At 40.7% G+C, this 20,141-nt stretch overlaps 2 protein-coding genes across 2 annotated transcripts in view; one reads left to right on the forward strand and one right to left on the reverse strand.

The window, feature by feature from the left end:
- LOC122559239 (transmembrane prolyl 4-hydroxylase-like) overlaps nt 1-20,141 on the reverse strand; it is a gene marked incomplete at its 5' end in the record, with an annotated part of 45,551 nt that overhangs the window by 18,357 nt on the left and 7,053 nt on the right. The window lies entirely within an intron of this gene.
- Nucleotides 1,135-19,476, forward strand: LOC122558826 (secreted frizzled-related protein 5). The gene is made up of 4 exons (XM_043707635.1): nt 1,135-1,513; nt 6,818-6,987; nt 14,969-15,055; nt 18,813-19,476. The coding sequence occupies exons 1-4, from the start codon at nt 1,191-1,193 to the stop codon at nt 19,133-19,135; spliced, it is 903 nt and encodes a 300-aa protein (XP_043563570.1). The 5' UTR covers nt 1,135-1,190; the 3' UTR covers nt 19,136-19,476.

Here is a 20,141-nt window from a genome sequence, read left to right on the forward strand (position 1 = left end):
AAACAAATTGCTGAACCTTTGGGATCACAGGATTCTAGACTTCACTCTGCTCTCTCTCCACAGATACTGCTAGACCTGCTCGGTTTCTCCAGCATTTTCTGCCTGTTTGTTTCAGATGTCCAGTATCTGCAGTTCCTGGTTTTATTTTACATTGGAAAAGAGTTTATTTGTTAATAAAGGCCATTAATGAAGGTCAAAATAATTATGAACTGCCAGACAGCAGACTGGGTGTCATCTGTATCCAGAGAGGTCTGAAAGAAAACAAACTTTGGAATATAATTTACTTCATTTAAGATGCTAACTGGAACGTACGAAACAATTATTTTGTTAATTATAGAATTGAGAATTCACCCCAGAGTGAAAAATAAGCTGGATCGACGGCTCAAGATCGTAGATAAATCTAGCTTCCCCCAAACAAAATCTAAAATGCTGATACAATGTGTAAACATCTAATTTGTTGTGCCGTTGCATCCTGGGTCCTGAATGTAAATAGAGCAACCACAACAGCAATAAACAGGCGGGGAATAGAAGAATATGGAGAAAGTGAGGACTGCAGAGGAATACGGACCGTGCAGCTGAGCTAACTTTGGAATGGGGTCAAGGTCAGCAGAGACCGAAGGACCTGTTCCTGTGCTGTCCTGTTCTGGTGTGTTCCTTGAAAAGCATGCCCTAGCAGTAAGTGAGCTTCGTGGACTCACTGTAATGTGGTTGCAACTCGCCTTAACCCACGTTTAATATTTGCGTGGTTCGCTGCACAAAATAAACGTGTTTAATTTGATTTCCTCCGAACACAAATACATTTCCTGATGTAGCGGTTCCCTGCCAGACAATTATCGAGCAGCTGGAGGGGACCAAGACGAAGAGCAGTTTCTAAATGCCCTAATATGAAGCGTCAATCTGATGTAATAATTCGGAGGTCTTTACAATAGCAGCCATTCCTTCCCCTCATTAAAGTACCTGCTGCTCCCAGCTTCAAACCACCCCCTCTCCTGAAAATCCAAACAATAGCAGTAATTTGTAAAAAAAACACTTTGGCATTGTTTTGGTTCGACCTAATGAGTAGGGATTAAGCAGTAACTTTACTATAAATGGTCCATGGAAATTTGGCAATAGTCGGAATATCACGGTCTGCTCAGTTCGGTTGAGTTCTTTGGTCTGACCCAAGTGACACGGGAACCACAAGAACTGTGATGGCATGCACAGCATCTAGACATGTTCCCAAACTCAGCCTGCAGAGTTTATTATTCATTGTAACCTGTCTGTTGCCTGTGGCTTCTCACGGGCTGTCGGTAAACCTGGCCAGTTCCACCAGATGCTTGCACATCCCTAAGACGATGGCTCTGTGCTACGACATCGGCTATACTGAGATGAGAATCCCTAACTTACTCGGGCACGAAACACTGCCTGAAGTAATCCAGCAGTCCACCAGCTGGTTATCCTTACTGGCCAGAGAATGTCATCCAGACGCCAGGATCTTCCTTTGTTCGCTTATTGCACCGGTTTGCATGGACAGGTAAGCAGCGTAAACAGTACTCGCCCAATAACCCACGTTGCTCTTCCTCATCTGACACGTCAACCGTAACAGTGTGAATATACAGAAATCAAATTAGCATCAAGTATCAAACGAAAAGAGAAATACGTAACGAGTTGCCTTGTGAAATGTTTTTTCTTTGCTCTCGGGTTTACATGCCCCAAGGTACCAATAAACATTTACCCTGTGTCAGTGACACTATTGTCAATTTGTAAAATGGAATCAATTAAGTATTTGTTTAATACGAGGCCTTTTTGAGTGATGTATTTTATTTTGGTTTTAAGTTATGTATCAGTCTAACATCGCTGAACGGTTTTATTTTCTGAAAGCGAACTGAAATGCAATTATTCCAGTTTTCAAATTCCCAACCTCGCCGCCTCTAGTTATGCGACAGGCGGTTTTCAGGTGAGGTTCATTTCTATCAGTTTTCACTTTTTTGGGGGAGGGGTTGGGTGGGCAAGAAGACACTCCTTAAATTCTTATTTCTCTTCCATTTCCCGTCAACATCCGTGGTCTAATCTTGTTTGTCGGGCTCTCCAGACAGATTAACATTCTGGTACATCTCTTGTTTTCCCTTTTCCTGTGGGAATTTAAAATTCCTGGTTCTCACTGGACATCTGTCTTACATGTCGCACATTTTCCAATAAGAAATCACTGAGCTGAGATCAGGAACTAGAAGTCTGGCTCAAATCTTGTATTCCCAGTCAACAGAATTAAAAAGTAAGGCAAGTTGCTTAGCCCTACTTGAGAGCAGCATGCGTATAATAGAAAACATTTGGGGCTACTGGAGGGTGTGTGCAGAGATTTGTTTAGAAGAATGATACCCGAAATATCTACGCATAGATATCAAGAAAGTTTGTTTTCTCTTTTCAAAAGGCTACAGGATGATCGAGTAAAGGTCTTTAAATGTGAAACGGTTTGATAGGGTGGATACGTGGAGAATATTTACTCTTGTAGGGAAGAGAAAGGGAGGACTGCAGATGCTAGAGATCAGAGTCCACAGTGTGTTGCTGTGAAAGCACAACAGGTCAGGAGCAGGAGAATCAATGTTTTGGGCATAAGCCCTTCATCAGGAATGAGGCTTGTAGGCTGGGGCTGAGAGATAAGTGGGAGGAGGGATGGGTAGCTGGGAAAGCTATAGGTGGATGAAGGTGAGGGAGAAGGTAATAGGTCAGAAGGGCGGTGCCAAGTTGGAGGCTTGGGACTGAGATAATGGGGGGGGGGGGTGAAATTAGCAAAATGTTGAAATCCACATTTATCCAGTGTGGTTGCAGGGTCCCAAGGCGGAATATGAGGCATTATTCCTCCAGGCTTCGGGTGGTAACGATTTGGCGCTGGAGGAGGCAGAAACCCAGGACCCACATGTCCTTGACAGAGCGGGAGAGGGCATTGAAGCGTTCAGCCACGGGGCGGTGGGTGCAGGTGTCCCTTGAAATGATCTGTAAGCAGGTGCCCTGTCTCCCCGATGTAGAGGAGACCACACCAGGCGCAATGGATGCAGTAGATGACATTGATAGAGGTACAGGTAAATTTCTGACAGATGTGGAAGGATTCCTTGGGGCCTTGGACGGAGTTGAGGGGAGTGGTGTGGGAGCAGGTTTTGCACTTCCTGCGGTGGCAGGGGAAGGCATCGTGAGTTGGGTGTGGGCTGGTGTTGGGGGGGGGGGGGCATCGTTTTGACGAGAAAGTCGCAGAGGGAATGCTGATAGGGGTACGGAGGGAACTATATCTTATAGGGAAGAGTTTAACAAGAAGACATCAATAAAGGACTTTCACCATGAAATCCAAGAGTGAATTCAAAATAAATTTTTATTTCAACCTAAGAATGGCAACAATGTAGAACTTATTACCTGGGATGAAATGTAGATGCATTTAAGGGAGGCAAGACAAGCAAATGAGGGAAAATAGAATAGAGTCACAATAGGTTTAACTGGGAAAGATGGGAAGATGCTTAAATAGATCATTAACACTGATATGGCCTGGCTGGGTTGAATAAGCTGTTTCTGTGCCATTTTTTAATGTAATAATACTCAGTACCAGTTCCAAAAACACAGCAAGCTCAATGCAGAGCATGAATTGAGGCTGGCTATTTCTCTTCTGTTTGATTGGGGAGAAAGTGAGGTCTGCAGATGCTGGAGATCAAAGTTGAAACTTTATTGCTGGAACAGCACAGCAGGTCAGGCAGCATCCAGGGAACAGGAGATTCGACGTTTCGGGCACAGGCCCTTCCTCATTTGCTTGTCTTGCCTCCCTTAAATGCATCTACATTTCATCCCAGGTAATGAGTTCTACATTGTTGCCATTCTTAGGTTGAAATAAAAATTTATTTTGAATTCACTCTTGGATTTCATGGTGAAAGTCCTTTATTGATGTCTTCTTGTTAAACTCTTCCCTATAAGATATAGTTCCCTCCGTACCCCTATCAGCATTCCTGAGGAAGGGCCTGTGCCCGAAACGTCGAATCTCCTGTTCCCTGGATGCTGCCTGACCTGCTGTGCTATTCCAGCAATAAAGTTTCAACTCTTCTGTTTGATTGCCCATTTGACACGAGTTTAAGTTTCCTTCAGTTCATCATCAGTACTGTATATGTAAGCCATCATCTTTGGTTCATGCCAGCATCTGTATATGATTGTTTCAACTCTGTCAGCTTCCCTTGCTGCCTGTTCAAATGAAAGCAGGTGATGTGGACCTTTGGTAATCTATTCAACTTAAAGTTGTCTACCTCATCACATAGTCAGTAATGGAAACAACTTTATTTCATAGTTCCATAAAAATACTCAATTGTGCTCCTTAGCTTACTTAGTGTTGAAACAGGCCCTTCAGCCCAACAAGTCCACACCGACCCACCGAAGCGCAACCCACCCAGACCCGTTCCCCTACATTTACCCCTTCACATAACCTGCACATCTTTGGATGAAGAATCATCTTTGGGCTGTGGGAGGAAACCCACACAGACACAGGGAGAATGGGCAAACTCCAGTCAGTCGCCTGAGGCAGGAATTGAACCCAGGTCTCTGGCGCTGTGAGGCAGCAGTGCTAACCACTGTGCCACCATGCCACTTATTCTCTTCCTGGCTGAAAGCCAAACCCATGAGCTCTTGAATGAAATTCTTAAACATTCTATTCAGAAGTGTCCTCTTCTCTATCCTTAAAATGTCAGTTGTTCCACAGTTCTACTGTAAGCCCATGGTTTCAAACATGTTCCTATTTCAAGCATCAGCATCAAACTGGAGCATTTCCACACACATATTCTAGCTTGCTCCCTCCTTTTTTTGATTTTTGGATTACTGCTCGTAATCTTTGGAGACTGAACTGGCAACATCCAAAATCAGAATGTCCTACAATCTTTCTTCCACATTTTAAAGCCGGAGATTAAAAATATGCACATAGCTACCATGGCACGCCTCAGTGCCCCATATGCTGCAGGGGAATGCTAAGTTGATTTGAAACATTAATAAGAGATCTGATGTTGACCATAGTTTGTACAGTAAGGTTTGCAACATCTGAACTCAGTGCTTTGTACATTTGACCCAGTTTTCACCACTGTATGATCATCCAATACTGCAGTTATTTAAAGCTACAGTACAAAATTTCTGAGACATGAAATTTTGTCTCACATCGGAAACACCCCAACTTCTAAACTACATGAAATGGTGATCACCTACATTGTGATATAGGGATAAAAGATTTCTGGAAGTTGTTCTAACGTAATGGTTTTGACTGGCGCAGATTTGCATCAAGGGCCTTTTTTGTGCTGTAGACCTCAATTATTCTATGACGTTAGAGCATCTAAGATTGACGCGATCTATTAGTATTAAAATTGCATCAAATGGGAAAGGAATGCCAGAACACAAATGTATAGGTGCTGCAAAAAAAAAAAAACACCACACCAATGAAGAACTATTTAGTTTAGTGTGGATTATGATATAGAATCATGGAACCCCTAGTATGGAAGTAGACCATTTGGCCTGAGTCCACGTCAACTCTCTGAACAGCATCAGAGAGACCAGACCAGACCAACTCCCCACTACCCTGTCCCTGTAAACCTGTACTCCCTGTGGCTAATCCACCTAACATGCACACTTTTGGTGGTGTGGGAGGAAACTGGAGCACCCAGAAGAAACCTATGCAGACACGTAGAGAATTTGCAAACTCTGCACAGACAGTCACCCGAGAGTGAAATTGAACCTGGGCCTATGGAACTGTGAGCCAACATACCACCCACTAATATAGTTGTCCTGGGGTTGTGAGTACTTTCAAGTTGTGTTTATTGGTGATGCCACAATTAATTTATGTATTGAAAAACAAACAAACAATCTAAGCTTGATTAGACACATTTTAAGTGGAAATTCTTTAAGGAGATACAGGAACATTTAGGTTTCACTTCCTAATTATTTGGGGAAGTGGTGACCTAGTAGTATTATCGATAGACTACTAATTCAGAGACTCCGCTAGTGTCTAGAGACCTGGGTTCAAATTCTGTCATGGCAGATGGTTGAATTTGAATTCAATGAAAGTCTGAAAGTAAGAGTCTAATGATGATCATGAATCCACTGTTAATAGTTGGAAAACCCATCTAGTTCACTAATGTCCTTTTAGTGCCCATTCTTACCTGGTCTGGCCTATGTGACTCCAGAACCACAGCAATGGACAATTAGGGATGGGCAATAAATGCTGGCCTAGCTAAATGACAATCACAGCCCATGAATCAATAAATGCTAATGAAATTACTGAACACAGCTTTGAAATGCATCATTTTCAAGAATATGCTTTTGTAACAGGTCAGTAATTTTGGACAAAAAACACATTTTTCTTTTAATCTAAAGAAAACATCACCTCTTTATATTCACTATATAAAATCTAAAATCAGAGGGACACAGTCTGAATAACGAATCAGCCTTTTAGGACTGAGATCAGGAGAAAGTCCTTCACTCAGAAGGTTCAGCACTATTGAAATTCTCATCCATACAGTGTTGTAGATATTCTCAGTAATTGAGCATCTAAGTCAGATTGACAGATTGTTGGAATCAAGAGATATAGATAGATGTGGGAATGTGTGGCTGAGGTAGAAAATCAGTTACAATCTGAATACATGAGAGAGTAGGTGTGAAGGGTCGACTGCCTATATCTACTCATATTTCTTCTATTTATGATCTTTTGAAATTATAAAGCCACATAATACACAGATCACAGCCAGATGTTCAAACTGAAAGAAAGGAACAGAACTCATTGCAGAACACTCGCCACAGTTAACACAATATCCTCTTGATTTTTGCCCTTTTTAAGGTTTATATACCCCTGTCGCAGCCTCTGTGTATCAGTGAGGAACAGCTGCGCTCCTATCATGGCTTGCTATGGTTATCCATGGCCAGAGATACTGAATTGCAACAAGTTTCCCCCTGACCATGGCATGTGCATTTCTTCCATCAGCAACAAGACAGCATCACATAGAAGCAGTAAGTAGTTTTGATTCAACATTGTTTTTTATTTAATGGTATATCTTTCAAACAAATCCAAACAATTTTTAAATCAAATCTCATTCTTTTCTGGTTATAAGTAAACTATTTCAAGTTGGTTTCTGATATCCTGTAAATGTGAACAAACAGACAATGGAACAAACAAAACGAAATGAAAGTTACAAGGATTATCTAATCTTTTCCCTCAGGATAAACTTAATAATGCGTACATTATTCATTGCACTAAACCAGAATGTAGCACCACACCAGTTCTTACTTGGAATTCTTCACAAGATAAATGCTGTCAGGTGAAACCTTTAGCATAGAGTCAGAGATGTACAGCATTGAAACAGACCCTTTGGTCTAACCCGTCCATGCCAACCTGATATCCCAACCCAATCTAGTCCCACCTGCCAGCACCCAGCCCGTATCCCTCCAAACCCTTCCTATTCATATATACATCCAAATGCCTCTTAAATGTTGCAATTGTACCAGCCTCCACCACATCCTCTGGCAGCTCATTCCATACATGTACCACCCTCTGCGTGAAAAAGTTGCCCCTTAGGTCTCTTTTATATCTTTCCCCTCTCACCCTAAACCTATGCCCTCTAGTTCGGGACTCCCGACCCCAGGGAAAAGACTTTGCCTATTTACCATATCCATGCCCCCCAATTTTGTAAATCTCTAAGATCACCCCTCAGCCTCCGACGCTCCAGGGAAAACAGCCCCAGCCTGTTCAGCCTCTCCCTGCAGCTCAGATCCTCCAACCCTAGCAGCATCCTTGTAAATATTTTCTGAACCCTTTCAAGTTTCACAACATCTTTCCAATAGAAAGGAGACCAGAATTGCACGCAATAACCAATGTCCTGTACAGCTGCAACATGACCTTCCAACTCCTGTACTCAATACTCTGACCAATAAAGGAAAGCATACCAAACGCCTTCTTCACTATCCTATCTACCTGTGACTCCACTTTCAAAGGAGCTATGAACCTGTACTCCAAGGTCTCTTTGTTCAACAACACTCCCTAGGACCTTACCATTAAGTGTACAAGTCCTGCTAAGATTTGCTTTCCCAAAATGCAGCACCTCGCATTTATCTGAATTAAACTCTATAGTTAAAAAAGAAAAGTCCTTAAGAGGAAGAAAATGAGAGAACCATTCATGCTATTGTTCTGTTTTCCTTGCATTCTATTGGAGATCTGGAAGCAATTCAGCTACCAATGCTCTCTTGAGGAATAAAATATTAAATGGGGGATCTTTACATCAAGGGACTGGTTATGGAAAACCTACAGAGATGCCAACTGATCAGGTAATAGCACAGCCTGATGAAGAAATCTCAAATTCCTGGTCTGTGTGGTTCAGTTAATGCCTTAGTATACCCACTATGCCTGTGGAATGATCAGTGCTTCAGACAAATGCAATACATTTTATTAACTTACTAAAACATACTGTTCAGCTGAATGTTGTATAGTGGCTAAGTATCTATTTTATTGCCCATTTACCCACCCTCCCCTCTGTGAAGTACTTAACTTCTTTGTTTCAATATGCTAACTGGGTTGAATGTCTTCATTCTCCCTACGTTTACTGTACTGGCACATCAGACATTTTCCCATCCTCAGTCATGGACTTAGCATTATCTCTGTCAATGTACTGATAATTCTGATTATGAAGACAAAAAATTGAAATGTTCACCAGGCTACGTTGAAGCTTGAACAATTTCAGTTAAAGATTTGTCAATGAGTTCTAGCAGGGTGTCATGCTCATTCTTTTTCGCCTTGAATGCACCTTCATACAAAATCTGCTAGTTTCTATCACCTGACTTTTCTATGGCAAAAAAGTGCTTGACTTCCAGTCTTGGGCCTTTGAACCCATGCTCCCTACCTGAACTTTGGCCTCTCTCTGGACACTCAGCCACCATTCAGCTACTAAAACCCAGCACAAACCCCTTTCCACTCGCATAGATTCCTTCCTGCAGTTTCGTCCCAGCCAGCATTTACTTATCAAGTTGCTTGCTGCTTTTCCAATCATGGATAGTTTCTCTCCCACATTTGTTCCTCATAGATTTACTAGAGGCACAAACTGTTAACCACTCTCCAAAATAATTTCAAGGACAGTTATGGATGGGCAACAAATGCTGGCCTTGTCAGTGACACCTCTAAGAATGAAGACTTAAAAAGAATGATATTTAGCCTACTTTGTATTGGCTTGTCACTTGGCCCTTTAGAGTGTTTTCATCTTATTAGGTTCCGTTGCTCTCATGACAAGGTTGTCCTTCTCCTCTCAAGAGTTGTCTGTGATTCTTCCTGTTTTCTGCTTTCAACACACTTTGAATAGTTTTCTTTCAAGCCAGATCCTCTTTGGACTGTCTGACAAAGACTCATCAATAATTCCAAGATTTTATATCTTATAAATTGTAATTTAAAGCTCCATGTCTCAATTTTCCACTATACTGGAGAGATCATTAATGAAATTTTGTAGTCCCTGGATGCGGAACTCTTGCTCAATCAAGTGTTTTATTTGTTCTCAAGAATAAACTAATTCTCAAAAGCTTGTCAATTTTTTTCTATAGTATCTGTGCCTTCTTTTGAGTTTGGTAAGTTATAACATCGGCAGTAGATCCCATGATTATAGTACAGTGTACTTATTTAACATGAGTTTGAAGTATGGTCTTCAAGGATATCCAATCCTATTCTATTTGACACATATCTAACATGAAATCTTGTGTACAGCATTATTTCTCCAATATTTTCCTAATGTGATTTAGTTTTCTTAAGGCTATTAAATTGTGCACACAATTTCAATGCTGCTGCGATTTCTTCCCCTTAAAGACTTTTACTTCTGTAATTAGCTATAAAGTCTCACTTTCCTTGTCTAAATGCTAAACCATCCAGTATATCAGTACCATTTTTTTCATAAATTTGATTGTTAATGTACTTCTTACTGGGGCTTTTCCTGGATTTTCACAGGTCAGACAAAATTGAAGTTTCCTATTTTATTGCAGGCAAATAGACAATTTCCTGTCTTTGACAGCCTAATAAACAATGCATGTTCTTTTCTACAATTCCCAAAACAGACCTTGTGCTCAAAGTCTTAATCAATTCTTCCCGTCAGGCCCAGAGTTTAAATTATGGATCTACTGCTTTATCACAAAGATTTCGTTCCCATCTTCTTTTGTTAAGATTGTCTACTTTAGCTTTTAAATTGTTCCTTTTGTCATTTTTATCCTATTTTATGATCTTATAGTTGCTACGACCTTGAATATAAAGTACTTCTGTAGCTCTGAGTTTCTTCACCATAGCAGTGCTCATGATTTCTACTCACTATGGTGGCAACACCCATTGTGAGCTGTACTTATTCTTTCTTTCTTTCTTTCCTTCTAGACGTTTTCAGCTGATTTTGTCATGTTAATCTAAGGGTTATCTCCTTGCGCAATAAAGATTCGTAATTTTGTACAAAGAGGTTCACGACATAAATTTCTTAGCCAAGCCTCTAACCAGGAATGCTGCTACAGATACGTGTATCCTGATGAAATCTGTAATGATCAAGTGTGATAAGTCTTCAAGCTATTTTATATCTTATACTGCTTCTTTTGCATGTCTTACCAGGTTTGATGTCAAGGCTTTAGTCTTGCCCCAGGTTTCAACTGACTGCTGGTTATTCAAATGCTTGCAACTCCTGATTGTCTACTTTAGTACTTAAAAGTGGCAATGTTCATAAAGCTGTGAACTCACTTGGTCTTCTGGACAATTTCTTCTTCTGGGATTTTTTTTCATCATTTTCCCTTATGGTATGAAGCAACAATGCCCACTGCTGATCACCATGTGGTATCTGTGGGTCGAAGGACGTTGCCACCAATCCTCTTCCCTTGGCTGTGTCTAATGGCCTTATCGGTTTACGGAGGTAAAGGATTAATCATTGAATAAAATTAATAAGAAAATGCTCTTTTCTGAAAAAAAAGCAATAGCAACACATTACATCAGTCAGATAAAATGTTACTACTAAGACTATAAGGAAAAGCATGAATATATGATATCCTACGTTGCTCTGCCTTATTGCCACCAGATTGGTTGGATCTCAATGGAGTCTGCAACTTTAATCCTTTCAGAACCTTTGTACCAGAAATGAACAACAGAAATCAGTAAACAGTGCTAGGAACTTGTCAGGTTAACATAAAAACTCAAGGTGTGTCATGTCTAAGGTCTGTTATCCAATGTGACTACAATGTAACTCCATTACCTCTTAACTAAAGAGCACAAAATATTCTGATTGTTGCCAAGAATAAAAGGAAGGGACAGAATGTGTGAATGTCATTTTGCATCCAGGAATCTCAAAAGTGTAGAGAAATTTCATAGTCAAACAAATTCAAAGGCTTTGCATTTTAACACATCCAAAATGAGCTTGATAAACTGATGGCACAAATCAAGGGAAGTGGTTGTGATCTCAGTCTAGGTCGCGGGCATAGTCTCAGGATAAAGAGGCCCAATTTAAGACTGAGATGAGGAGCAATTTCTTCTCTCAAAAGGGTTAATAAATTACAAGTTATTTAGACTTAATATGATGAGGAACTTCTTCACTCAGAGGATGGCAAATTTTCTATCCCAGAGGGCTGTGAAAGTTCAGTCATTAAGTTCAACAGAGATTGATAGATTTCTAGAAATGAATTACAGGAAGGAACATAGTTAAAAATCACAACACCAGGTTATAGTCCAACAGGTTTAAGTGGAAGCACACTAGCTTTCAGAGCGTCACTCCTTCATCAGGACTACCACCGGATGAAGGAGCAATGATCCAAAAGCTGGTGTGCTTCCAATTAAACCTGTTGGATTATAACCTGGTGTTGTGTGATTTTTAACTTTGTATACCCCAGTCCAACACCGACATCCTCAAATCAGGAAAGGGACATGGTATAGTGCAGGAAAATTATGTTGAATTAGGTGATCAGCCATGGCCTAGAATGGCAGAGCAGACTCAAAGAGCTGAATCATCTACTCCTGCTTTCATATTTCAACATTGATGTAGCTGAGGATATGAAATAAGCACTGGATATGTCAGCAACACCATGCCCCAAGAATTTATTATAATACTCAAGCTTCATTGTGATTTGTCATTTAAATATTAATAGTATTTAAGGTGTGCATCTTTTACAAATTGCAATAATAACAGGGACGCAAGAAATATAGTTAACATCACATTACATTTTTCATCCTAAATGCTGGTATGACAAATTCTAGTCAATATAAGCATTTATGGAATGTGCATTTCAATGGGTCCACAATACAGTCAGCCAAACCAAGTACTTAAATAATAGAAAACAAGCTTCATCTCTTCCTTATCCACTATTGATGCTGGCAAGTTTTCAAGCAGATACTCAATACAGGTAATTTAGAACATAAGAACTAGGAGCAGGAGTAAGCATCTGGCCCTTTGAGCCTGCTCTGGCATTCAATTAGATCATGGCTGATTTTTTAATGGCCTCAACTCCACGGACCCACCCTCTCACCACAACCCTTAATTCCTTTACTGTTTATAAAAAAATTATCCATCTTAGCTTTAAAAACATTCAATAAGGAAGGCTCAACTACTTCACTGGGCAGGGAATTCCACAGATTCACAACCCTTGGGGTGAAGAAGTTCCTCCTCAATTCAATCTAAATTTGCTCCCCCTAATTTTGAGGCTATGCCCTCTTGTTCTAGTTTCACCCAACAGAAGAAACAACCTTTCTGCTTCTATCTTATAGAAATATATAAAATTATGAAAGGAGTAGACAAGATTTCCCTCATTCTTCTAAATTCCAATGAATATAATCCCAGTCTACTCACTCTCTCCTCATAAGCCAACCCGCTCAACTTGGAATCAAACTACTGAATCTCCTCTGCACCCCCTCCACCACTGCCAGTATATCCTTTCTCAAGTAAGGAGAGCAATACTGGATGCAGTACTCCAGGTGTGGCCTCACCAGCCTCCCATACAGCTGCAACTTAATCCCCCTCCTTTTAAACTCAATCTCTCTAGCAATGAGGACAAAATTCCATTTTGCCTTCTTAATTACCTGCTGCACCTGCAAACCAACTTTTTGCAATTCACGCACAGCAGCATGCTGCAATTTTGTACCATTCAAATAATAGCCCCTTTTACTGTTACTCCTACCAAAATGGATGACTTCACATTTGTCAACATTGTACTCAATCTACCAGACATTTGCCACTCACTTAAACTATGTCCTTCTGCAAACATTCAGCATCCTCTGCATGCTTTGCTGTACCATTTATCTTAGTTTCATCCACAAACTTTGACACACTACACGTGGTCCCCAAATCCAAATCATCCATGTTCTCTAATTTCTCTCCATCTTGTAGTGTCTTGGAGCAGTAAGATCAGTACAATTGCTGCAAAGACAGAGATAATGTATTTCGTACAGACCAGTGATTAGACAGACATTACATCACTGGAGGTGTTGCACAATGATACTTTCCTCATTCTTCACTTCAATACATCGCACGCTATTTCTTTTTCCATTCCAAACAATTTCTGGTTAAGCTCGTCTAGGCATATAGCTTCATCATTAAATTAATCCAGTATACCACAGAGTTACAGGGTAAAAACAATGACTGCAGATGCTGGAAACCAGATTCTGGATTAGAGGTGCTGGAAAAGCACAGCAGTTCAGGCAGCATCCAAGGCGCAGTAAAATCGACGTTTCGGAAAGGCCTTTTGCCCGAAACGTCGATTTTACTGCTCCTCGGATGCTGCCTGAACTGCTGTGCTTTTCCAGCACCTCTAATCCAGTACCACAGAGTTACAATCCAATTACCTAATGTAGAGTACAGTAGACTACATAACCCAGGTTGGCAGCACGGTGGCTATAGCTCAAACACTCCGACCCTGTCTACGTCATCATATTGATAGCTGAACAGTCGCTCTGGATTCTTAACTTTTGCAGTTATGTTCAGTTATTTTGTCCTTTTTTTGAGTGGTTGGTTTGCTGCAGTCAGATTAAGAGTTTGTCTTGACCTTTTCCCTTCTGACTGCCTTGTCAGCTAGTTCGGTTGTCAGATCATTAGAATCATTTTACCTGGAATGCAGAGCTACATTAGGTGATTCTTCAACTGTGACGTTCATAGCACACTAGCACTTGAACCCAGGCTTGCGTCCACAATGCCTCATTCCTTATGAAGGGCTTTTGCCCAAAGTGTCGATTCTCCTGTTCCTTGGATGCTGCCTGACCTGCTGTACTTTTCCAGCATCACACTCTCGACTCTGACCTCCAGCATCTGCAGTCCTCACTTTCGTCCACAATGCCTCAGTTCTCTAGCAGACCATCTTCCATGAGCATCCTTAGACCAGGGTAGCAGTAGTTTTTAACCTATTTTTAATTTTCACAAAAAATGTTAAGTGGTGGTGGTTTTCTCCGGGGAAGGGAAGGAATACTCAACTCCCTTCTACCTCTTCTTGTTTGGTGTCTCTTTTGGTTTGAGGTCGCCCTGACACTTTACAGGTGCAACATTCTATGGGTCCCACACAGAACTCTGCAAGATAACACTCATCCACAGTCTGTCTCAGTCCTCTTAAAAAAAAGGGATTTAGATTTACAAGTTAAAGATGTCCATTGCACTTTAAGACTCTAATTCGTTGACATAACAAGGCACTCAAAGCTATTTTCACCAGATGGATCATATGAACACAGAATTAGGAGCAGGAAGAGGCCATCTGGTTCTTTGCACATTCTGCTATTCATGAAGATCATAGCTGAACTGATTACTCCACATTTATTTCAACTCAGATAACCTTACAGCTCTTACTCATCAAGAATCTACCTTTTACCTCAGAAACATTTGAATGAAGAATAAAAGAACTAATATAAGCTTCAACTCCTATCCCCCAAACAAAGTTGGAAAAACACAAGACTGGTTCATTGTAAAGCACCGTAACCATAATACCTGCGTCTAATAAATATATATTTCTGTTCATTACATAACAGTGCCTCAAGCAAGCTGTCAAGACTGTGAATTAGAAGAAACTACCTCAACAAAACAAATACTCAATATATTTTGTTCACATGATTTTGGTAAGTACAATTTGAGACAATAATGAAAGGGTAGAACAGAGGCTCAGTGGTTAGCATTGCTGCATCACAGCGCCAGGGACCCATATTTGATTCCACCCTCAGGCAATAGTCTGTGTGGAATTTAAAGTCTCTCCCTGTCTGCGTGGGTTTACTCCAGTTTCCTCCCACAGCCCAAAGATGTGCAGATTAGGTGGATTGGCTATGCTAAATTGCCCATAGTGTCCAGAGATGTGTGGGTTGGGTGGATTAGCCATGGGAAATGTTCAGAGGGTCAGTGTGGACCCGATGAGCAGAACAGCCTACTTCCACACTGTAGGAATTCTATGATTCTATCAAGTGACTCTCAAATCTTTTTCTTGCTAACAGAAGCTAATAGCTAATGAAGCTAATATCTAGTAGAAATATTGTCAAATTACTGGGACTAAGGTCAAGGGCTCTGTTTGCAGCTTTTGACTGAATCTGCAAAACAAGAATGAGACTTTGAGGAATATGTGGCAGAGAATGTTGACAGGAAGAATCGTCCACAGTCTCCACTTTCTTTGTCCAATGGAAATTTCTCAAGAATGTCAGAAATATTTGTTTAGGGACAATATTGGGAAATATTTGTTTAAGGGCGGCACGGTAGCTAGCACTGCTGCCTCACAGTGCCAGAGACCCGGGTTCAATTTCCGCCTCAGGCAACTGACTGAGTGGAGTTTGCACATTCTCCCCGTGCCTGCGTGGGTTACCTCCGGTTCCTCCGGCTTCCTCCCACAGTCCAAAAAAATGTGCAGGTTAGGTGAATTGGCCATGCTAAATTGCCCATAGTGTTAGGTGAAGGTCAGTGTGGACTTGTTGGGTCAAAGGGCCTGTTTCCACACTAAGTAAACTAATCTAAAAAAAAAGTCTCTCAGCAGTGCAGTAGTTTCATTAACAGACTGAAGAATATCAGTTTCAATCCTATCAAAATAGTTATCCGATCAAGGTACTTGCAAGGTGAATCCTTTTGGTCATAAAAATCCAACTGATTGACGAAAGGTTTCTGGGAAAGAAATCCTGTTCACGAGCTTTTCTGGCTCATTTGGGTTCAGGCTAAACAATGTTAACTCTTAATACTTGAAGTGGCCTTGCAAGACACCCAATGGAAAAATAAATCAAAAGAAATCGTTTAAGTTATGCAGCTTTCAGTACGGACAGACTTTAAAGATTTTCAATAAGTAACTTTTATTTTCAATTACTATTGATCAAAGTAGCCCATTCCAGATCAGTTCTTGTATTAGACCATAAAGGCTGGGAAACTAATATTGTTTGGAAAATTACAAGTTGTTGCTAGTCATAGCTCAACAAATACAGACAGCCCTCCCGTAACTTACCCAAATGGCCAGTACTCATGTGAGCCTGGTCGATTATAACCTTGTATACAGAATGGCATCATAGCTGATCTCAATCTTGGCCTAGGCAAAGAGAGAGTATGAGGAGAGACTGGCAGCTAACATAAAAGAAATAGTGCAGGTATATAAATAGTAAGGGTGGCAAGAGCAGGAGTAGGGCCAATTAAGAACCAAAATCGGATAAACGCAGGAAGGCAGCGACATAATTGAGGTATTTAACAAATACTTTCAATCTATATTTACAAATGGAAGAGCTGCTGCCCATGCTACAGTGAAACAGCTAATAGACTAGAAGGAATGTAAATTGATGAAGAGGAGGTATTAGTGGGCTGTCTGGATTTAAGGAGATAAGGCACAGAGACTAGATGAGATGCATCTCAGAATACTGAGGAAAGTGAGCATTGAAATTGTCGAAGCACTGATCAGATATCATTTCTACTCTAATAAAGGTATTCAAATATGGTTATAGTAGTAGGTAGGAAGAAATAATTTCCAACTGGTGAAAGGACCAAGGATAAGGAGGCACAGATTTAAAGTAATTGGCAAAATATGCCATGGAGCAAATAGTAACAATCTGGAATCAGTAAGCGGAGAGTGGGGTGGAGGCAGGTTCAATTAAGACATGTCAAAATAAATTCTAGAATCAGAGTCTGGCACAGTGGCTCAGCACTGCTGCCTCACAGCACCAGGGACCCAGGTTCGATTCCAACATTGGGTGGAGCTTGCACATTCTCCCCGTGTCTGCGTGGGTTTCCTCTGGGCGCTCTGATTTCCTCCCACAGTCCAAAGATGTGTAGGTCAGGTGAATTGGCCATGCTAAATTGCCCACGGTATTAGATGCATTAGTCAGAGGGAAATGGGTCTGGGTAGGTTACTTTTTAAGAGGGTCAAAGGGCCTGTTTCCACATTGTAGGGAATCTAATCCCACCAGTGCAGAAAGAGGCCATTCAGCCCATCACTTCCACATCAACCCTCCAAACAGCACCCTACCCAGACCTGTAACCCCGAATTTACCATGGCTCACCCACCAGCCTGCTCACTACGGGGCAATTTACCATGGCCAATCCACCTAACTTGCACATCTTTGGGCTGGGGGAAGAAGCCAGAGCACCCAGCAGATAAAGGGAGAACGTGCAAACTCACAGAGATAATCATCCAAGGCTAGAATTGTGCCCTGGTTGCCGACATTGAGAGGCAGTAGGGCTAACTACTGAGCCATTGCACTGTGAAATTAAATTGTTATCTGTAAAAGATGACTACAAGGTTACATTGAATCACATTGGATGAACTTGGAGATTCAGTAGATACAATCTGTCAAATGGCCTCCTTCAGTGTTGCAATAGTTGCTGTTATAATTCTGTTGTGTGAACATTTACAGAATACATTTTCAACCGGGGATCACTAGTCTGTAATCAACAGTGGGATACTCTACTTAATGCAACATGAAAGTGAAATTCTTACTGCTGCTCAATTTAGGTTTAGGAAGTTATCACAGAGAAAGAATCAAAGCAGGGATTATACTGTCTGCATAACTTAGTGTTATATTGGGAACCATAGGAAACTATGGTTAAAAGTCAGTTTTGCACATTCAATTCAAGTCACAGCCAGTGCAAACCTGTATGTCCCAAGCATCAGAGTGGTGAATAGGGCATGAACTTAACTTCTTACTTAAAGTGACAGTGAAACATGGGACACATCACCCAAACAAAGTGAGTTTTTTTTTAAATCCTCAAGAATGTTTTTTCCATGTCATTAACATCTCCTTCAAGTAAAGCTTCCATGCAGCAAGTTTGAAATAAAGTTTCAGCAATTTCTAAACAGGCAACTGTGAAGAAAATTATCACAATTTCAGTAAGTTCAACATAGATTGCGCACAAACTGGAAATCCTTCATTCATTCACTCTCTTGCCTGCCCCTTTGAAAGTCACTAACTTGCAACAGATGGTTCCAGGGGATTCTGTAGCCTTCCCAGAGCACTCTCACATGCAAGTTCAAGACACATTGTCAATGGCACAGTCATCCCAATTGAACCTGCCCACAATCAAAGTCTGTACAAGCAATATTTTTTACCAGGGACAGCTGGATAGCAATCAGGAATGGCTGACTGCCTTCGTTCACCCAGCCCAAACAAAAAACCAGAGAACAGTGCTTGAGAGTAGGGAATAAAAATGGAAGCATCCAAGTTATGCTTTATTGTTGCAACAAACACTATTGTATAAAATCTTTGCCAGCTCTATTTGTCTGTCACAATTATTTGTACATTACACAAACTTCTCTATAACTTGGCAAGATTGTCAAATTACTTGGTTTATTCATAATTTTATTTTTCTAAATAGTGAATTTTGAAACATTGAAACTTACTACTCAAAATATTCTCCCTCCAACAGCAGTAAAAATCAGAATTTCAAAGAGAAACACGAGTTTTACCAAGATCTCAGATTTTGAGATGGACAGCAAAGTGGAGGTCTTCAAGCACGGGCCCCTCCTCAAAACCGAGATCCATCCCAGGCTTCAGCACTGGCTTGACTTGGATGCCACTTGCGTCCAGAACATGACACGAGGCAACCGTACAGGAACTTTTGTAATTGTGGGACGAATCCAGGATGGCAAAATTTTAGTGTACAAGGTTTTCTTGTGGCAAAAGCGCAACAAAAATCTCATGCATGCTGTTAGAAAGTGGAAACACTACAGATGCCGCACGCAATACTGAGATAGAACGGTATATTTGTAAATATGTATTAAGTAACTGTAAAGATCCTATAAAGTACTTTATCTTTTTCAGTGCTGATGTCCATTCTTAATAGCAAATTACGATCAAGAGTCAGAAATTTAGAATTGGGGCAGAAAGTGATCTCTATGAAATAGAGGGAATTTCGACAAGTATCAAGGTGGAGTCTTTTATTGACATGAAGTCTGCAAGATTTATAAACAAAGTAATATCTACTTATTCCCAGCCCATTTGTTGTCTGTGTATGCTCAAACAATCAGGACTACACAGGCTACACTAGATTAAATTTACATTAAATTAGTACCTGTTTTATCTTAACAATCTAATCATTTTGAGGCTTTGAATTCTTCGATATTTTTCCTCCAAATATCTGTTGTTGATCAGCTCCAACCATTGTCAGCATCATACCTTTTTCTTTAAGAATATGAATTGGCCCCTTGACTCTTTCAGTTTTTATTCAACACGATATTAATCGAACATGAGTCAAATTACTTTTGCAAAAACTTTAGTCAGACTGCAGCAGTAAGATCAACTACAAAACTGTATGATATATATTGCTGAAAATGTGTTGCTGGAAAAGCACAGCAGGTCAGGCAGCATCCAGGGAACAGGAGAATCGACGTTTCGGGCATAAGCCCTTCTTCAGGAAGGGCTTATGCCCGAAACGTCGATTCTCCTGTTCCCTTCATGCTGCCTGACCTGCTGCGCTTTTCCAGCAACACATTTTCAGCTCTGATCTCCAGCCTCTGCAGACCTCACTTTCTCCTGTATGATATATATTGCCAACTTTGTCTATACAGAGATAGCAAAGACTAACTAGGATAATGTCCATGCTTGAAAGATTTAAAAAGTTCAAAATGTTGGAACTGAAAAGGTTAAACAGTAAATCTAAGAGATAAAATTCTCAAATGTTTCAAGGGAGTAATGCATTGTTCTGTGAATTAGTAAAAAAAAAGGCAAAGATTCCATGTTAGAATCACACAAAGAA

Source organism: Chiloscyllium plagiosum, chromosome 18, assembly GCF_004010195.1.
Source record: "Chiloscyllium plagiosum isolate BGI_BamShark_2017 chromosome 18, ASM401019v2, whole genome shotgun sequence".
Lineage (NCBI taxonomy): Eukaryota > Metazoa > Chordata > Chondrichthyes > Orectolobiformes > Hemiscylliidae > Chiloscyllium > Chiloscyllium plagiosum.